Consider the following 17,168-nt stretch of genomic DNA (forward strand, 5'->3'; position numbering starts at 1 on the left):
ATGGTGCTAGTAGGTGACTGAGGGTCGACAGGAGTAGTGGAGAGGTGTAATGATGGTGCAACAGCAGGTTGGGAGGCATTGGAGGCAGCATGATCATCGTTGTCGGCGGTGGAAGTGGTTATAGACATTACAGGAGCAGTTGCTTGGGCAGGAGACAGGTTTGCAAGTGCAGTAAAGTTCACGATGTTGGGAAGGATCTTGAGGATGTCGGCTCAAGGTGTGGAGTCCCGGAAATTGAAGGCAAGCATGTTGTCCAGATGGGATAGTTCGTTAATAGTGTTGAAAGTGCCAGGGTTTACTGGATTTGCAAGGTGTGCATACACCATGCAGTACAGCACCTTGGAGGGAGCACCGTCGGGGAGTGGAGGGAGGGAGTTGCTGGGTGAAGGTGTCTGTAGAGTGGCAGGTAGAATCTTGGTGGTTATTGCTGCGTATGTCGGTGAACTGGAGGTGTTCTTCTTCAGATCATCTTTAGGTTTCTTTGATATGTTTTCTTTCCTGAGTGGGCACTTAGCTGCAAGGGTATGATGATTATCTTTGATGGGGCAATCCTTGGTGGTGTGATAACAGGAGTAGCAGGTCCAGCAGTGGGAAATGTGTGTCAAACGTTCTGGTTCTATATGGCTTGGGTGAATGTGGTAATATGAGATGGCCAGACTGTCAGAGAGAGCTTGGGCAGCTATGGAGATGTCTGAGAATGTGATTTTTAGCACAGATGAGACGTTAGGGATCTTGGAGATGCTATCTACCGAGGCCCAGGTGTTTTGTTCCTCGATAGACGTCTTCATTGCTTCAGCAGAGAGGTGGCGATTTTGCCCATTCTTTTCACATAGACTGAACGTTTCGCCTTCAAGAATGGAGACGGGGATATAGTGAATTGTCGTGTTTGTAGAGTCTTCATTGAAGAGTCGTCCATTAGTTTTGAAGCTTCAGTGTCGTCTGTGCAGACACCTAAACACATAGCTATAAGCTATGCTGATGACATCATGATCCATACAACAGGGCATAAGAAGATGAGTACCATTCTTAATGAAGTTCAAGCAATTTGTAACTAACTAGGCCTCATAATATTCTCCTCTAAAACAAAGATATTAACAAGCAAATGACATCCTCCACCCATCTATTTCCAGGGTGAAAATATTAGCTACGTTGGCGAAGATGTACCCTTTAACAAATCCACTATACCACAACTAAATATGAAATGCAAAGATAGGCTAAATGCTCTCAAAGCTGATGCTGGCTACAACCCCATCTATGGTGCTAATGTGAGAATCGTGAGAATGATGTACATAGCCTATGTTAGGTCCTTGATTGATTATGCTGCTCCCATGTTGGTATTAGCTAAAGGATGTTCTCTCCAACCCTTGGAGTTAATGCAAAATGAAGCTCTCAGAATTATCCTTGGGTGTCCCAAATCTTGGTATTTCTAGTATCAGTGATAGGATTGTTGAGATTAACACTGTACTCGGTATTAGAATGTTAAGAAATGAACCAGACACTGCCACAATGAATCTTACCAAGTGTCTAGAGGTAAATACACATAGATCTAAATGGATTGTAAAAATGTGCAATTGCATTAAGTTTTATAACCTGCATGAACTGAATCACTGTAGGCAACATTTCACCCCTCCATGGAAGATGTGTTCATTTAATATCACATACCTGCAAGTCCCTCCCAAAAAGCTCATTGCTAGCAATCCCTTCCTTAAATCACTTGTTAAAGCAACTGCTCAAGAAGAAATTTCTCGCCTAGCTGGTAGTAATAAGTTATCACAAGTTACATACACTGATGGATCTGAACAGGATTCTTCTGGCAGGGCTGCATCTGCTCTTGTTGCCACCTTTCTAGTTAAGAACGATAATAAATTTGTTGAACTAGGCATAAGAATTAACAACTGGGCGTCTACATTGCAAACTGAATTGTTTGCAATCCTAATGGCACTAAAGCTAGCTTATGACACTGAGCTTGACTATCATCATTACTGATTCTATGTCATCACTGAAGGCTCTTGACTCATACAATGACTCCAACAACATGCTCATTGGAGAAGCCAAGTATAGATACTCAAAAATCAGGGACAAATGAATTAATGTACAATTGCTATGGATCCCATAACACATTGCATTACTCCTTCATGATAAAGTTGATATGTTAGCCAAGAAGAGTACCCAGGAGAATGTAGAATATAACTCTGGTATATATGTGTCTAGCATTAGGAACAATATTAGGAGAGAAGTAAATAACGAAAATAATTGTTATAGGAATGCAGTTAGAAGCCTGAGTACATCTATAATCCACTATGATAACATGAACGTAGATAAGTATGTTTATGGAGCAACGTGCAATGTGAACAGACTGACTTATGTTGTAGTGGCCAGGCTTAGGCTTGGTTACAAGTACTTCTGTGAGTTTGGGAGACACACAGATGATGATCAAACTAAATGTAAATTATGTGATCAGGCATATGGTCACTGTCTTGAACACTATGTGCTTAATTGTCCACTTATTGAGGAACACAGAGACAAGACAGTATAATAACCTATGTGACATGTCAAGATATTTTATTATTGAAAATAAGATACCAGATATACTAAGCAAATTTCTTAAATTTGCTTGTAACAGATAAGTGAACTGTAGATATGTAGATATAAACCCATATGTACACCTGTTAACCCTTTTGGGGCCTAGTTCCTCCATACGCTACCGTCCACAGGATGGATATGGGGTTCACAATAAACTAGCCACTTCGGTGGCAAAATCTAAAATCTAATCTGTGCAGACAACAATGAAGGAGTTCTTCAAAGAGTGGATTGCCGTAAATTTGACATGCAGGCAGGTCCTAATGGCGGTAGCTAAAGCTAGCTTCGAGGAGTCACTGATTACTCCATTCACAGGCTTGATTTTCACACGATGCGACAGCACTGTGAGAAAGGTGGCACTTGTAAAATACAAATTACCCTCCCCATCAGGGATCGAAGGGAGATTTCTTGAGTGTAGAGCAACTGTGTCTTGCCAGTACCAAGGTCAACAGCTGGACCAAGAGGAGGCTATGGGCTCAGATAAGTTGAGCCCAAGATTGCTGAGCAGATGTGCAGACGAGCTAGCAGCACCTCCAACTCGCATCTATCAGCACTGTCAAGCAGTGCCTTCTCTGTGAAAAGAGGTAAATATAGTCACTGTTCACAAAAAGAAGAGCATAGTGGAAATCAGCAACTGTACACCAGTGTCACTCCTATCAGTCATTGGCAAGATTCTTGAGACAATATCACAGCAGATGACAGCGTTTGTCGACTACCACTCGCTTTTTTGTGACCATTAATATGGCTTCAGAAAAGGTTACTCTGCTGCTGAAGTGCTGTTAAACCTCTCCACTAGGTATCACCAGTCGCTGAGTGAATCCAAGATCAGCTGTGTAATAGCACTGGACATTGTTGGATGCTGGTGCCTTCAACAGAATGGCACAGGGACCCTTGGCAAAATTGCACTAGGAGTCGCTGACTCTGCATTACGCCTACTTAGTGGTTATTTTCAAGGTAGACCTCTAATAGTTCTCAAAGGAACAGAATCAACAAGACACACTATTGGTACAAGTGTACTTCTGTCATTGTTACAGAACGTCTACTTCAATGATCTTTAACTCATCCCAGATATTATTATTATTATAATCAAAAAGAAGCGCTAAGCCACAAGGGCTATACAGCGCTGCAGGTAGGGAAGGAAGCGAGGGTATTGGGCGGCAGAAGGGGGGAGGGATGATCAGTAGGTTACAGAAAACAGCGGGGCAGGGGATAGTGCGGGGGTAGAGGGTAGCAAGAGATTGAGGTAGAAAGGGCTGAAGGTATCAGAGTTTGTGAAGTAAGTCAGTTGTTGTCAAAAAGTCAATGAGAGAGTCCGGATGAAAGGTGGGTCCATCAGCGAGAAGGGAAGGTAAAGAGAGAGCAGCAGAGCGAAGACGACGACGGAGGTAAATTCTGCGTGCTCGTTGATAAAGTGGGCAGTCCAACAGAATGTGGCTGACTGATAATGGAACCTGACAATTCTCACAGAGAGGAGCAGGGCGCCTCTCCATGAGATATCCATGAGTAAGACGAGTATGGCCAATGCGAAGATGGGAGAGAGTAGTCTCCCAACCTCGACACTGGTGACAAGAAGACGGCCAGTAACCTATACTCGGTTTAATAGATTGAAGTTTGTTACCGAGCATAGTAGACCAACGTTGTTGCCAACGGGTGTGAAGGTGGGTAGCTATTGCAGCAAAATAGTCTGTAAATGGTATACCTCTATATGAAACTGGTAGGTCATGTACTGCTGACCGCGCAGCAGTGTCTGCCTGTTCATTGCCCTGTACGTCAACATGACCAGGGACCCAACAAAAAACAATATCTTTATGCTTGGTAAAGATGCAGCGTAGCCAAAGTTGGATATGGAGGACTAAGGGGTGAGGTGTATCAAATTTCTGTATAGCCTGTAAAGCACTAAGGGAGTCTGAGACAACCACAAATGATGACACAGGCATAGATGCAATACGGATAAGTGCTGCAAGAATGGCATACAATTCAGCAGTAAAAATACTAGCCGAAGATAGTAAATGCCCTCGTACGATGCTGTCCGGAAACACTGCTGCGAATCCTACGCCATCAGAAGACTTAGAGCCATCTGTGTACACTGCAATGGCATGAGAATGAGAGTGGAAGTGGTCAAGAAAAAGAGAGCGGGAAGCGACCGTAGACAGTTGGGCTTTCGAGCAAGGGAGAGAGAAAGAACAGACTCGAACAGCTGGAACTTCCCAGGGGGGTAGGGAAAAGTGAGATGCTACATGAACATAGAAAGGTGGTAATTGAAGAGAAGACAAGAGCGAATGTAGGCGAAGAGAGAAGGGATGGAGTAAACAGGGGTGGCGAACAAATAATGTCTACTAATATCAGTGACCATTCTATAAATGGAAGGATTGCAGAGATCATGAGAGCGCACATAGTAGCGAAGGCAATGGGCATCACGGTGATTGGATAAGGATGGAACATTCGCTTCCACATAGAGGCTCTCAACAGGGGAAGAGCAAAAAGCACCAAGGCATAAACATAATCCTTGGTGATGAATGAGGTTAAGGCTAGAGAGTAGCAGGAGAGGCCGCTGAATAGATCTGGTCACCATAATCAAGTTTCGATAAAATGAGGGTGGAATGTAGGCGAAGGAGAGTTCGACGATCAGCTCCCCATGAAAGATGAGCAAGGGTTTTAAGAAGGTTCAGCCGGCTGTGACAAGTTGCCTTCAGAGAGGTAATGTGAGGTTTCCAGGATAACCTACGGTCAAAGAGGAGGCCCAGAAACCTGACTGTATCACGTTCAGGGATACGGGAGCCATAGAGGTACAAAGGATGATCGGAGATGACAGAGCGTCTAGTGAAAGTAATTTGGTGAGTTTTGGTGCTGGAAAATTTAAACCCATGTGTGGTGGCCCAATTGGAAACACGGTCGACTGCATGCTGGAGAGAAACTGTAATGAGGTGACAGTCAGCGCCTGCACAGGCAATAGCGAAGTCATCAACATAGAGTGATGACCAAATATTTGATGGAAGACTAGAGGCCAAATCATTTATAACAAGGAGACACCTTCAGCTTAGATAAAGTCCGGGAGAGCACATTATTAACCCGAACACGGAAATGCCTGTCAGTTAAGAAGTTCTTTAGGAAGGATGGTAGATTGCCTCGGAGGCCCAAGCAGTGGGCTTGGGCCAAAATATTATACCTCCAAGTTGTGTCATATGCCTTCTCAAGGTCAAAAAATATGGCAATAACTGAGTGGTTATTCGCAAAGGCATTACGAACATACGTATCCAAGCGTAGTAAGGGGTCTATGGTAGAACGTCCCTTACGAAAGCCATATTGATGAGTGGAGAGACTGTTGTGTGTCTCTAAATACCACACTAAACGTCTATTTACCAGGCATTCCATCACTTTGCAAACTGCACTGGTAAGAGCAATGGGACGATAGTGGGAGGCTTCATGTCCCGTAGTGCCTGGTTTGTGGAAAGGGAGAACAATGGCAGATTTCCACTGCTGTGGAAGAACTCCTTGTGACCAAATAAGGTTGAAAAGGCAAGGGCTGACTGATGTAAATGTTGTAGCATACGAATATGAATGTTGTCGGGCCCAGCTGCCGATGATCGGCAAGCTGAAAGTGTTGCCTCCAGTTCTTGAAGTGTAAAAGGCACATTATACTGTTCTTCTCTGAGAGAAGAAAAGTCCAAGGGTGCTAACTCTCTGGCAGACTTTGAGGAAAGAAACGAGGGGCATAGATGGAGCCCCTGAGAAATATGGACCAGATGATTGCCAATTTCATTGGCAACATCTAGTGGGTTTGCTATATCAACACCGGCAACCCGCAGAACACGAGCCGGGTCAGGAGAATATTTACCACTCAGTTTTCGTACTTTTTCCAGACTGCACTCATAGAGGAAGCAGAGGTGATGGTGGAGACAATCTCGCCAGCAAGTACGTTTAGCGTCACGAATGACACGGCGAGTGATCGCACGCTTCTGCTTAAAATCAAGAAGTCTCTCCGTGGTTCTATTGTACCGGTACCTGCCCCATGCAGCGCGTTTCAAACGTACTGCACGAGCACAAGCAGGAGACCACCAAGGCATGCATTTCTGAGAATGCCTGCCCGAAGTTTGGGGTATAGAATGAGAAGCTGCAGTTAAAACAGAGGACGAGAAGAGGTGTAAAAGCTCATCAATGGAGGACGAAGAAGGAACCTCACTAAAAACAGTTAGTTGTGAGTAAAGGTTCCAATTTGCCTGATCAAATTGCCAGCGTGGGATACGAAGAGGTGGTGAATATGAAGGGGAAGTAAGAATGATTGGGAAATGATCGCTGTCATGTAAATCCGGGAGAACAGACCAGGTGAAGTCTAATGCGGTGGAGGAAGAGCAGACTGAGAGATCGATGCAAGAGAGAGTGCGAGTCCGAGGATCAAAATGGGTGTGAGTACCTGTATTTAAAACATGGAGGGGGTGGGTAGCAAGAAAAGCCTCTAACTGAATGCCACGGGAATCACAGTGAGACCCCCCCAGAGGAAATGATGGGCATTAAAATCGCCAAGTAACAGAAGCGGTGGCGGTAATGACGAAACAAGAAAGGCAATATCCGGAATAGATAATGCCCGAGAAGGAGAGAGATATAAAGAACAGAGCGTATACCACCTATGCAAGTGGATACGGGCTGCTGTGTAATGCAGCGAAGTACGAACAAATAGCTGATGGTATGGAATATCAGTGCATAGAAGAAGGGCACTTTCATTAAAGGTCCCATCAGGAAAAGGATCTGAAGAATACAATAAATTATAGCCTGAGATGGGATAGATAACAGCAGAGTGTAATTTTGGTTCCTGTAAGCAAACACCAACAGGGGAAAACTGGGAGAGTAACATCTGAAGCTCACCCCGATTACCCCTGAGGCCGCGTATATTCCACTGTAAATAGGCCATGATTGGCAATGATAAAGATACCTGAAATCCGCAGGTAAGGGTTCCTACGGACTAGAGGGGTTAGAAAAGTCCACATGCGGAGGCAGCGGAAAACGTTCAAGCAGCGAAGGAACGGTGTGCTGTGAAGAAAGGAGTTGCGCAGATGGAGGAGAGGAGAGAGAAGGAACAGAGGGTGGATCAGTGTCCATTGATGGTTTGGTCTCTGCAATATATTCAGAGATTGCTTCAAGTGTTTCGGAATTCAGAGACGTCGTATGGGAGACAATATTGGAGATGGTAGGGGGAGGATGAGTAAAGATTGGAACTGTAATGGACTGTACCAAGGTAGGGGGGGGCGAAAGGGTGGAGGGAACTGGAGAAGTGTGGAAGGGAACAGAAGAGGCAGAAACCTGGGAGGTGGCAGAAGAGGAAGAAACTTGGGAGGGAACAGGGGAGGAAGGTACAGTACGAGAAGGAGGGTGAACCTCTACACTTGTAACAGAGCCAGTGAAAGGGTAAGAACCAGGTACAGAGACAGGGAAGGTAAAATGAGGAGGTAGAAGAAGGGAAGGAGGGGTAAAAGGACATTTTTTTTGACTTCTGAGAAGTAGAGGGACGATTGGGAGGAGGTGTCGTACGAGATCTCGTCGATACTGAGGCTTGTGAGGGAGAACACGAAGAAGCGAGAACAGACTGAGGCATTGAAGTAGGGACGTCTGAGCCTAGGACAGCAAAAGAATTAGATACAGGAGTGACTATGGGAGAGGTAACCACAGAGGAGGCTGCAGAAGATGGGACCCCAGAAGTGGGGGGACGTTTTGAAACACGAGAATAAGAAACACGAGGTAGTCTCCCTTGGAGGTGGAGATGAGAAACTGCCATGGCATAAGGGAGACCGTCTGCCTCTTTGAGGTAACGGATTTCCCGCTCATTTAAGTAGACATGGCAATGGCGAGAGTACGAAGGGTGAGCCTCATGACAATTAAGGCAAGAGGGAGGTTGATTGCAAGACGTATTAGAATGGTCATCGGCACCACAGACTGGGCATTCGGCTATAGATCTGCAATATTTCGCTGGATGGCCAAATCGCCAGCAATTTCTACACTGTTGCAGTGTAGGGATCACCTTTCAAACTTGTAACCGATGTCCTGCTACATAAACTGAGGATGGGAGTTCACGGCTGTCAAAAGTTAAACGAGCCACATTGCTAGGGTATCGTCTCTGCCCATGGGCAGGAAGAACATAAGTGTCTACCTTGAGGATTGGGAGATCTTGGAGTTCCAGCTGTTCAAGAATGTCATTGCCACATGTCTGAAAATTTTGTTGAACTATGGTATGGGGCAGAATGACGGTACTACTACAAGAATTGAGGGAATGATGTTTTTCATTAGTGACAGGAACAGTATCGATATAGGAAAGAAGAGAAAGATCATGAGCTTGGGTAGCATTCTGTACAGTGATGATGCACATACCGCTATTAAGAGCATGAAAAGAAATATCTTTACCAACATGGCGTAGGAGTACCTTGCCATTACTGTGGTCGGAAAGATGGGCAGTAGAGGAAGTCGGTCGTAAAGTGAAGAATTTAGTCCATTGTGCATTCTGAAACTGAGCGTGGAAAGGGAGTGCAGGACGTGTCGATCTTTTCTGAGAAGAACGAGAAGGTGGAGAAGTATCATCAGCAGGTAATTGTCATTGGCGTTTAGGCGTGGGACCAGAGTTGGTCCGACGTGGAACGGGCCAGTGATTCGAAAATTGCCGCACCATAGAGGGAGAGGCTGGAAGCATAGTCAAAGGAGAGCAGAGGTCAGATAAATCGAAGGAGTCAGTCGAGACCTCAGTACCTGAAGCGGGTGAGGAAACAGCACTGGCAAGAGGTACAGAGGCATGAGGAGTGTCCGAAGAGTGGTCCAAAGACGAGGCAGGGTCAGAACGGGGTGCGGTATAAGAAGGGGCCCGGGGGTATCAGGTTCATGGACTGGGGCTGTCATGGTTAAGTTACTTCTTTCTTTTTGTTTTTAAGAAAAAAAAAAGAAAGAAAATAAAATAAAAATAAAAAAAGAATAAAAAAAGGGGGGACCGGGGAGAGATAGTTCCTAGGAGGAATGAAAGGGCCAGAAATCTCCCTCCATGCCCAAGAGGACCTCAGCACCACAAGTAGCATAGATGCAGCATGGAACCCATGCCATACCCTACCCATCATGCCAGTAAACCAGCAATCCGGGATAGCAACCTCACATCTGCCGAGCTACCTCGGTGGACAAAAGAGAGGGCGGCCGGATATCAGCCACAAAGCATACCTCCTTCGGCCACCACCCCCGGAATCCAAAAGGTGTCTTCCAGAGATACACCCGTCGCCCGAAAGACACCCAAAGCCACCCTCTGGGATATCGGAGAGGGATTGGGACATCCCCAGGCAATCCAGATTCCACGTTAAACTACGCCACCGCCAAGAACCTCAACGGAATGGGATGGACCCCGGTACCCTTTCCCCTACCTAGAAACTAGCGTGCCTGTGAGAAAAAATCCCAAAGGCCAAAAAGGAAGGGCAAAAGGGAGGGGTGGGGAGGAGGAGGAAAGGAAAAAGGAGAGGATGGGGAGGATGGGAGAGGGAAGGGGAGATTGGGGGGTAATTAGGTTCGGTCTGAGGAAGGAGACCAACAGGTCTAATTCCTCAGACCAAGAGCCTCTTCACCACAACAAGGAGCCCCCCTTGAAGAGGTGTGCCTCATACAAGACCACAGAGCTACATCCCAGTGACTGGCTCGGTGTTCTACTTGTATCAAGGGCGAACACTTTACACACCTATCTCAAGATAAATACAAACATGAAGTGCTAGTCTCTCAGCGCTCTGTCTATCAACATTAGGCACTTCATTACCTATGTTGGTGAGCTAATGCACAATTTCCTGAAATCTCATTGTCCTACATGATCGCCATTGTTGAGACATTTTTGGAGACAGGAATCCGTAATATTTTGCTGGAATGGCTGGTTATACCTCATGGATGTGACGAAACAGGCAAAGTCAAGGAGATGTTACCGTATGCTTTTTTAAGTGTACATGCCCAACTCATTAATGTTACCATTTCCCAATCACCTGGAAATGTTCATCAGGTTATGTATAAACCCAAGTACCTCTATACTAGCATGTGCAATCTATAGACCTCAATGGCAGCAAGAAGACCCTTTCTATTTCCTAATGGAAAATGTTGACTCCCTTCTGCTTCAACATAAATGTCAACATCTTATAATTGTTGGAGACCTCAATCAACATCTTATACAGAGGGATTCTGATGAACTTGCAGTGTTTGACACAAAACATTTTGTTGACTTCCCTACTCGCACACCCGGCTCCTTCCCTTGACCCAGTAGTGAGTGATTCATCTGAAGGCACAGTCACTTGCTGATCTCTTGACTAAGTTGGATCAACTGACCACAAGGCTGTATTTATGGCACTGACGATTTCAACAGAACGAGGTGAAGAATCGTCATGCACAACCTGGCTGTCTGAATGGAAAGTGGCTGCCCTTTGCTCGGAGTTTGCCGCCTCCGATTGGAATGCTCTTATCCAAAGTATAGTTACAAACAAGTGATTGCCTTCAATAAGCATTTCCTTAATCTCCATCACAAATACATCCCTCACCAGCAGTATGTGATTTCGCTTTCAGATCAGCCTTGGTATGGTTTTAGTTGCCGAAAGACCGCTACTGCTAAGTACAAGGATCGGAGAAGGTACAAGAACTGTCTTATTATTTATAACAAGAACCTGAACAGTCAAGCCTGATGGCAAGTGGAAGTCCAAAAGTGGGCCATCTCTAGATGGAAGGCTGAAAAAAAAAATGGCATCAGGAAGAGTTGGCTCCTAAACCTGGCGGTCCTTCTCAAGGACAGACAAGATTATTCACCTGATGAAAATATTCCACCTCTAAATCGACAGGATAGGACTATCCCTACTAGCAGTCAACAGAAAGCTGACATCTTTGCTGCCAAGATGCAAGTTTCTGATACAACAAGGTAACCTCCTTTGCTAGCAGCAAGAGCTGTGTCAAAGTTGACAGAGGTGTCAATAAGGCAGGATGACGTTTATCTTCTTAAATCCCTGGACCAAGAAAAGGCTGCGTTCCCAGATAACGTAAGCCCAAGATTGCTGAGTAGATGCGCAGATCAGGTTGCCTTCACTTCTAACTCGCACTTGCCAGCACTGCCTAGCACAGGATATGTGAACTTCTTTGTGAAAATGAGGCAAATGTAGTCCCTGTTCACAAAAATATCAGAGCAAAACTCATCAACTACAAGCCAGTGTCACCCTTGTCCATCACTGGCACAACTGAGATAATAATCTCATGAGAAATGCTAGTTTCTTTGTGATCGTCAATATGGCTTCAGAAAGGGTCACTCTGCTGCTGAATCTAAGAGCAGCTGTACACTAGTGGTACAAAGTGATACCTTGAGAAGTTCTCAATGGGACAGAGTCAACAAGACACTCAATCAGCACCAGTGTTCCACAGGGAAGTGTGCTTGGGCTACTTCAATGACTTTCAACTCATCCCAAAATCCCATACCTATGAAGATGACTGCATAGGTATGGTCTGAAATTTGCTTATCCAAGAGAAGAAATGCCAGATGCTCTCAGTTACATCAATCACCAGCTTACAGCTATATCAGCTTACCTGGAGTTTACCTGGAGAGAGTTCCGGGGGTCAACGCCCCCGCAGCCCGGTCTGTGACCAGGCCTCCTGGTGGATCAGAGCCTGATCAACCAGGCTGTTACTGCTGGCTGCACACAAACTAACGTACGAGCCACAGCCCGGCTGATCAGGAACTGACTTTAGGTGCTTGTCCAGTGCCAGCTTGAAGACTGCCAGGGGTCTGTTGGTAATCCCCCTTATGTGTGCTGGGAGGCAGTTGAACAGTCTCATTGAAAACAATGACAGGTTACAGTTGCTTCCATTTCTTCTGAGCAAACACAAATGAAGATGGCCTCTATGCACCATGGTGATAATGCTGGAGCAGTAGTAAGAATGAATGGGAGTGTTGAAACCCGGGGAAAAAGTTATTCTAAGGAGATGAAATTTGATTCCAAACTCTCTATGAAGAACCATGTTGTAAATCTTGCAAGGCGGCCAAGAAGCTAACAGGACTATGGTCCTGTTAGCTTCTTGGCCGCCTTATATGCTCGACAGTAGAGGCTGCAAGACTTTTTACAAGGCACACGTACACTCACACTATGAGTATCCTTCACTTTCTTGAACTGCCTGCCTCCATCTCATTTATGACTTCTTGACAGAACAGAGAACAGAGCAAGACTGCTCATCTCTCGCCTGGACCCGACCATTTGTCATTTCAGTAGAGCCGTCATCACAGGAGGGATGTAGGTGCTCTTACTGTTATGTACAAGGCCAATGTTGTCAAGGTACCACCTTTCGCTGCACTCCACGGACAGCGGGAAGCCATCTACACAACATGACTGGCGGCAAACAGCAACTACATTCTGATTGTACCCTTCTCAAGAACATCACTTCATCTCTGATCATTCATTTCTAGAATGAATCGAGTCTAGAACGTGTTCATACAACATAACATCGATGAAATAAAGCCAGCTGATCAAATGAAATAGCTGGTAAACAACTGGCTCTAACTTCATGCTGTTTTTATTTGTATGTTTCATAACAAAATGCCTTAAGAAGCGCGTTAGTTTCCTTGTCTCCTAATATCATGTTTATTTTTCCCCTATAATCTACCTTGTCCATAATTACTATCGCAAATGCGACAATAATTATGGACAAGGTAGATTATACGGGAAAATAACATATTATTAGGAAGCAGGGGAACTGAAGTGCCCCTTAAATGAGTTGAGGTAGGTAACAGCTCTTACCTAGCAAAATAAAGGTAAGTATTCTTAACCTGACCATGTAAAAACCTTCGTGTGAATAATAATAAAAAAAAGAGCGAGAAAGAAGGCAGGAGAGAAGAGAAAGATGGGGAAGCAGAGGAGAGTGAGAGGGAGGTAAGAGGGAAGGAGAGAGGAGAAGAGAGGAAAGAAGAGAGGAGAGAAAGAGGAGAAAGAAGAAAGAGGAGAGAAAGAGGAAGAGGAGATAAAGAGGAAAGAGGAGAGAGGGAGGAGAGAGAGAAAGAGGGAGTAGAGAGAGAAATAGTAGAGAGAGATATAGAGAGAAAAAAAGAGAGGAAGTAGAGAGAGTAAGAGGGAGTGGGGGGGAGGAATGGGAAGGGTGGTAGGTAGGGAGAAAAGAGTGGTGTTAGACTCACTTGCCCATGGTGTTCCAGATCCAGGTAGGTTCCTTGCTGATTGGCACGTTGAGTGAATGTATGTTTGCCATCTTGGTGGCTATGATGGCTGACAGCTCTGGATCCGCTAGCTCACTTGTAAACAGTGACCGAGCCTGAGACACAAAAGCAAACTGTCAGTGTTGTTCACTATCTACTTAACACACATAAAACTTGAACTGTTGCTCTTGCGTGTAGAGGCTGATGTTGTACCACTGAGCAATAAGATGGTTTTAAACTCGCATCCCACAGCCTCAGAAGCTATGATATGACACAACATGGGACACCAATGGGCATTTTACATGTAAGAGCAATGGTTAAGTACATGTCAATTCTCCTATATAACACCCCCACACACTCTACACCCCCACACACTCTACACCCCCACACACTCTACACCCCCACACACTCTACACCCCCACACACTCTACACCCCACACACTCTACACCCCCACACACTCTACACCCCCACACACTCTACACCCCCACACACTCTACACCCCCACACACTCTACACCCCCACACACTCTACACCCCCACACACTCTACACCCCCACACACCCCAACACCCACACACTCTACACCCCCACACACTCTACACCCCCACACACTCTACACCCCCACACACTCTACACCCCCACACACCCCAACACCCACACACTCTACACCCCCACACACTCTACACCCCCACACACTCTACACCCCCACACACTCTACACCCCACACACTCTACATCCCCACACTCTACACCCCCACACACTCTACACCCCCCCACACTCTACACCCCACACACTCTACACCCCCACACACTCTACACCTCCACACACTCTACACCCCCACACACTCTACACCCCCACACACTCTACACCCCACACACTCTACACCCCCACACACTCTACACCCCCACACACTCTACACCCCCACACACTCTACACCCCCACACCCTCTACACCCCCACACACTCTACACCCCCACACTACACCCCCACACACTACACCCCACACACTCTACACCCCCACACTACACCCCACACACTCTACACCCCCACACACTCTACACCCCCACACACTCTACACCCCCACACACTCTACACCCCCACACACCCCAACACCCACACACTCTACACCCCCACACACTCTACACCCCCACACACTCTACACCCCCACACACTCTACACCCCACACACTCTACACCCCCACACACTCTACATCCCCACACACCCCAACACCCACACACCCCAACACCCACAACCACACACGCCACACCCCCACACACACCCTCACCCCATACACCCCCCCACACACGCGCACACACACACCACACACCCCACAAATACACCAAACACCCCTCACACACACAACACCCCCACCACACACACCAAACACCCCCACACACGCCTCACACCCACCCACACCCCACACACACCCAACACATAAACATACTCCCACACACACACTACACACACACACCCAAACACACACACACACCCAAACACACACACACACACACACACACACACTCATGAGAAACCAGTACCCACTCATGAAGTACGTTCTTCCCATAACAGCAAACCTGCCATCATCCAGCAGCCCAGGAAGTAGATGAGATAGTGGTCATACACATCCATGTCATTCAGGATGTCAGCCTCTTTCTAGCTGCATATGACAATGAAACTACAAGAGCCATTAGCATTGGGGAATAGTCTAGTAGTTGGTAAAGACTGAAATATTTGAGTGAGTTAGAAAAATAGGCTGATGCTGTATTGATGAAATTGTTTGGCCAAAAAAAATATAAAATTCTTGAATGATTTAGGTACTGGCAGTCATTTTCTATGATAAATATTTTTTTGAAAATAGTTTAACTGTTATAACACACTTAGATTCGCTCAAATATTCAGGGTATGATTGCCAGGTTGTTGTTGTTAGGAATGGTGATATAAAAATAGGTACTTTTTTATTATTTAATAGATGTATTATTCTGAGTGAGGAGGATTGATCATGCCAAGATGTTCTGAAGTGTTCACTGCCTAAGTACATTTGGTGTGGGAATGGGCACATTTATACTTGGTTAGGTTATTGTACTTAATATTACAGTAAATGATGTGACTTTCAAGAAGTACAAATACACTGGGTGCATCATAACTAAAAGGATCAACAAAGCAGTTGTTCACCTATCGCTAATAATTTAAGATTTTATTAGTTTTAAAGGAAATTTTGGACTTATTGGTGCACACTCAAGTATGGTGCAAAAATGTTAGCAATAATGAATTCAAACTCTATCCTCAGTGGAATATTATGGATAAATTTATTATGTTTGGATGACAAAGTATTGTTTATTGCAGTACAGTATATAGTAATTTGATTAGATACCTGTATATACAAATGTATTTGTTAAAATGAGGTCAGCATTATCATCTGTTAATGACACTTATAAATAACATACAGTATTAAAGTGGCTGAGACATCTTTCATTTGCATTACATTTGAAGTATGATTCACTTTATTATATGAAAGTCAAAATGGAAATAGCTTAAGATTACTTATTTTGTGTTACTTGAGTAGCAAAGCCAAAATTAGTTATTAATTTGGGCTGTGAAAAAAATTAATGAACAGTTCTTGTTTGGAAAGCTGTGATAATGTTATCAGGTATTATATTGTACCCTTACAGCTGGTTATTTATTATCAATCTTTGGCATATACTTGCCAGTCTACTACTGCTTGGCATTGTTACCGGGAAACCTTTTGGTACATACTCGCCAGTCTACTGGTTCTTGGGATTGTTACCGGGAAACCTTTTGGTACATACTCGCCAGTCTACTGGTTATTGGGATTGTTACCGGGAAACCTTTTGGTACATACTCGCCAGTCTACTGGTGCTTGGCATTGTTACCGGGAAACCTTTTGGTACATACTCGCCAGTCTACTGGTTCTTGGGATTAATAATGGGAAGGCTTTAAAAGTTCATCTAATTTAATTTTAGTTAGTATTTTGCTATAAACCATGAAACATTTTCCTGTCTCAAGTTTAAATTTGCACTGATTTTACACACACACACACACACACACACACACACACACACACACACACACACACACTAGGACCTAGTAGCAATCAGCGAAGAGGCGGGGCCAGGAGCTAGGACTCGACCCCTGCAACCACAAATAGGTGAGTACACACACACACACACACAGGACTACAAAGAGACCTGGACAGGCTATAAACCTGGTCCAGCAACTGGCTCCTTGAATTTAACCCTGTCAAATGCAAAGTCATGAAGATTGGGGAAGGGCAAAGAAGACCGCAGACACAATATAGTTTAGATGGCCAAAGACTGCAAACCTCACTCAAGGAAAAAGATCTAGGGGTGAGCATAACACCGAGCATATCTCCTGAGGCGCACATCAATCAGATAACTGCTG

General features: G+C 45.1%; 1 protein-coding gene across 1 annotated transcript in view; it reads right to left on the minus strand.

Annotated features, from left to right (window-relative positions):
• LOC128694910 (choline/ethanolamine kinase) overlaps positions 1 to 17,168 on the minus strand; it is a 626,519-nt gene that overhangs the window by 30,502 nt on the left and 578,849 nt on the right. Inside the window, exon 5 of the mRNA XM_070094266.1 lies at positions 13,733 to 13,866. Coding sequence (XP_069950367.1) covers positions 13,733 to 13,866 — 134 coding nt within the window. The remainder of the gene's footprint in view (positions 1 to 13,732; positions 13,867 to 17,168) is intronic.

Source organism: Cherax quadricarinatus, chromosome 45 (genome assembly GCF_038502225.1).
Source record: "Cherax quadricarinatus isolate ZL_2023a chromosome 45, ASM3850222v1, whole genome shotgun sequence".
NCBI lineage: Eukaryota > Metazoa > Arthropoda > Malacostraca > Decapoda > Parastacidae > Cherax > Cherax quadricarinatus.